Source organism: Micropterus salmoides, unplaced genomic scaffold, assembly GCF_014851395.1.
Source record: "Micropterus salmoides isolate LMB-PRFRI ecotype aquatic unplaced genomic scaffold, ASM1485139v1 Ms_hic_scaffold_3741, whole genome shotgun sequence".
In the NCBI taxonomy this organism is placed as follows: Eukaryota; Metazoa; Chordata; class Actinopteri; order Centrarchiformes; family Centrarchidae; genus Micropterus; species Micropterus salmoides.
This window is the reverse complement of record NW_024043086.1, coordinates 1-2,749: the sequence shown is the minus strand read 5'-3', so window position 1 is coordinate 2,749 and position 2,749 is coordinate 1. Positions and strand designations below refer to the sequence as shown.

The following is a 2,749-nucleotide window of genomic DNA, read 5'->3' as shown; positions in this document are numbered from 1 at the left end:
ATGCCCTTGCCAATGATCCTATCATACAGGTAGAGCAGAGTTTTTACTTCCTGGCAGAAAGGTTGTGGGGATAGTGCACTTCACATTTTCTGAAGATCTACTCTCAGATTGGTGGATAAAAAGAAAAAAGATGAATCTAAAGCTGGAATTCAACATTTTTACATCGTAAAGTGGCAGATGCAGCAGACTTGTCTTTGGTCCTTCAAACTCCGAAGCAGGAGGTGGCGGTAATGACCCCATAACTTTGAAATAAAAACGAAGAGGCAGCAGCAACCGGAAGCATGCAGCTGTCAGTTATGAAACAGACCAACGCTGCAGTTCGTATGGAACAAAACACGACTGGTCTGCAAGTCATTTCATTCATTCCTATGAGGTGATCACTGTTTGAGAGCAGAATGGATGCTGCCGGTCCCAGCTCAGAACAAAGTCCCAAACCCGAGCTTTCTGCAGCGATGCGAGCTAAAATCGAGCGGAACCGGCAGCGGGCGTTGATGTTGCGGCAAGCCAGACTAGCGAGCCGCCCTTTGTCCGCTGTGGATGGCGCAACCTCGGCCAAAATCTCCAAGACCATCGACTCCGGTGCCGGCTTCTTCATCGAGGAGGAGGAAGGCGGAGAGGAAGAGCTGAGGACCAAGAAGGTTGTGCATCAGCCAGGTCGGTGTGTGTGTTTCGTGAGTGGAGTGTGTGCATGCATGCATGCTTATTTCCATGTGTATTCAGTGGCTGTGTGTTTGGTTTCCAGCTCCAGTGATTGAGCCGGACTACCTGATGTGCGATGATTGTCAAAAACCGTTCATGGACTCGTACCTCAGCAACAGCTTTGACCTTGTGTCTGTGACAAGTGCAGGTACACTCACATATTCTTGTACTTCTATCTTTGTAACGTTAAGGACCATCATTGACATAAATCATGCATTCCCTGGAGCCTTACCCTAACCTTAACCATCACAACTACAATGCTGTCCTTTGAAGTTTTGAGGACCGGCCAAGATGTCCTCTCTCTGTTGTCTTGTTCCCATCCTCACTATGCAGGAAGTACAAGTGCACACACAAAGCTGCAGGGGTTTGTTGCTTAAAACCTTTCTAAGCATGAATATGTTGAAATTAGTTTTGAATTTTTCAGATCTTACGTAATGCAGTTTTTTGTTTTCTTTGTTCTCAAACTCGACCCATGCAGTGTTAAAAATTATAGCTCATATGAGTTTTCTGTTTTTACTTATGTCGTAATTTTGACAGTCAGTCAAATCTCCTTCCCTGTCAGAGACAACGAAGAGAAGCATAAGCTAATTTCCAGAACTGAGGCCAAGCAGCACTACCTGCTGAAGGACTGCGACCTGGACAAGAGAGAACCTCCGCTCAGGTTTATACTGAAGAAAAACCCTCATAACCCACGCTGGGGAGACATGAAGCTCTACCTCAAACTACAGGTATCGACTGGAAGGCTACGAACAAGTACGAGAGTGTGGGTGGCTGCATTGTAATAGGCAAACACTGCAGAATAAATTTTCCCATGTTGACTAGTACTCGTGTTTAGCAGGATTAGCTAATGCTACTTTAATATTCAAGAAATATCCTGTGACTGAAGAATCCATAGTTTTCAACTGCTCTAAATAAGTGAAGGTTAAGCTAAAGCCTAAAAAGCGTAGCTGTTATGCGTATTTATGTGTTTTGTCAAATAACATTTCACTTTGAACTAATATATAAATGATGACAGGTTATCAATCCGTGAACAAACCAAACCAAAGTAGTGATGAAATATCAAATAATCAATTAGTAAAATTGACAACAATTTTGAAAAACAACTCCTTTAGTAAAAAATACAGTTGTTGGTTCCAGCTTCTCTGTGAGGATTTGGTGCTTTTCTCTGTCTGTAGCATTGTAAATTGAATAACTATGGGCTTTTAACTGATGATCTGACTAAACAAGACATTTTAAGATGTAACCTTGGGCTCTCAGACTAAATTATAGTATTTATATATGTATATATTTCTTAATTAAAATATAGTTGAATCAATAAGCCACAGACATTTTAGTCAAAGGTGAAATAACGTATCTTAACTATGTATGGTTGTGTTGGGGTACACAGGTGGAGAATAGGTGTATGGAGGTGTGGGGTTCAGAGGAGGCTCTGGAGGAGGCCAGAGAAGCGAGGGAGGAGAACAAAGAGGTGCAGAAACAAAACGCTTCAACAAGAAGGTCAAAGGTTTGTTTCCGGTTTTAGCCAAAGTAGTCACTCAGTAGGCATTGTGTAATATCAATGTTTGGATGTAGAATGAGCGTCCATTCTGTAAAGCTCAACGTTTCATATATCTGGCTTTGTGCGTCAGAGCTGCGCAGGGCGGTGAGGAGTAGCATGTGGACCAAAGACATCAGCGGTCACCAACATCAGTATGGACCAGAGGAGGTGGTGGATCCAGAGGAGGACCTCTATAGGAAAACCTGCACCACCTGCGGGCATGAACTCACCTACGAGAAGATGTAGATACACACTAAGACTGACTTTTTAACCTACAAGAGGATGTTTGGTGCTTCTGCAGGGAACCATGCCTCTCCTCCAGTCGTACTTTATTTTTCTACGTGGTATTTGTTTGTATAGCTCATTAATACACTCCATCCTGATCACATGCAAGAGGCCAACATCACTGTCCTGTGTGTCACACACAGGCTTTTGTATGTCGTAGAATTTCTATTTTAAACAGCCATTACTGACCTGAGCAATACTATTTTATTTTTAGCAATAACTCCTCGC

The 2,749-nt window shown here is 42.8% G+C and overlaps 1 protein-coding gene across 1 annotated transcript; it reads left to right on the top strand.

The window, feature by feature from the left end:
* Window positions 1-266: 266 nt before the first annotated feature.
* On the top strand, window positions 267-2,671 carry LOC119884872 (DNA repair protein complementing XP-A cells homolog). The gene is given in 7 exon segments (XM_038695160.1): window positions 267-654; window positions 743-826; window positions 829-847; window positions 1,262-1,427; window positions 2,087-2,174; window positions 2,177-2,203; window positions 2,328-2,671. Coding segments are annotated over 7 exon segments (798 nt in total). The 5' UTR covers window positions 267-395; the 3' UTR covers window positions 2,483-2,671.
* Window positions 2,672-2,749: the final 78 nt, after the last annotated feature.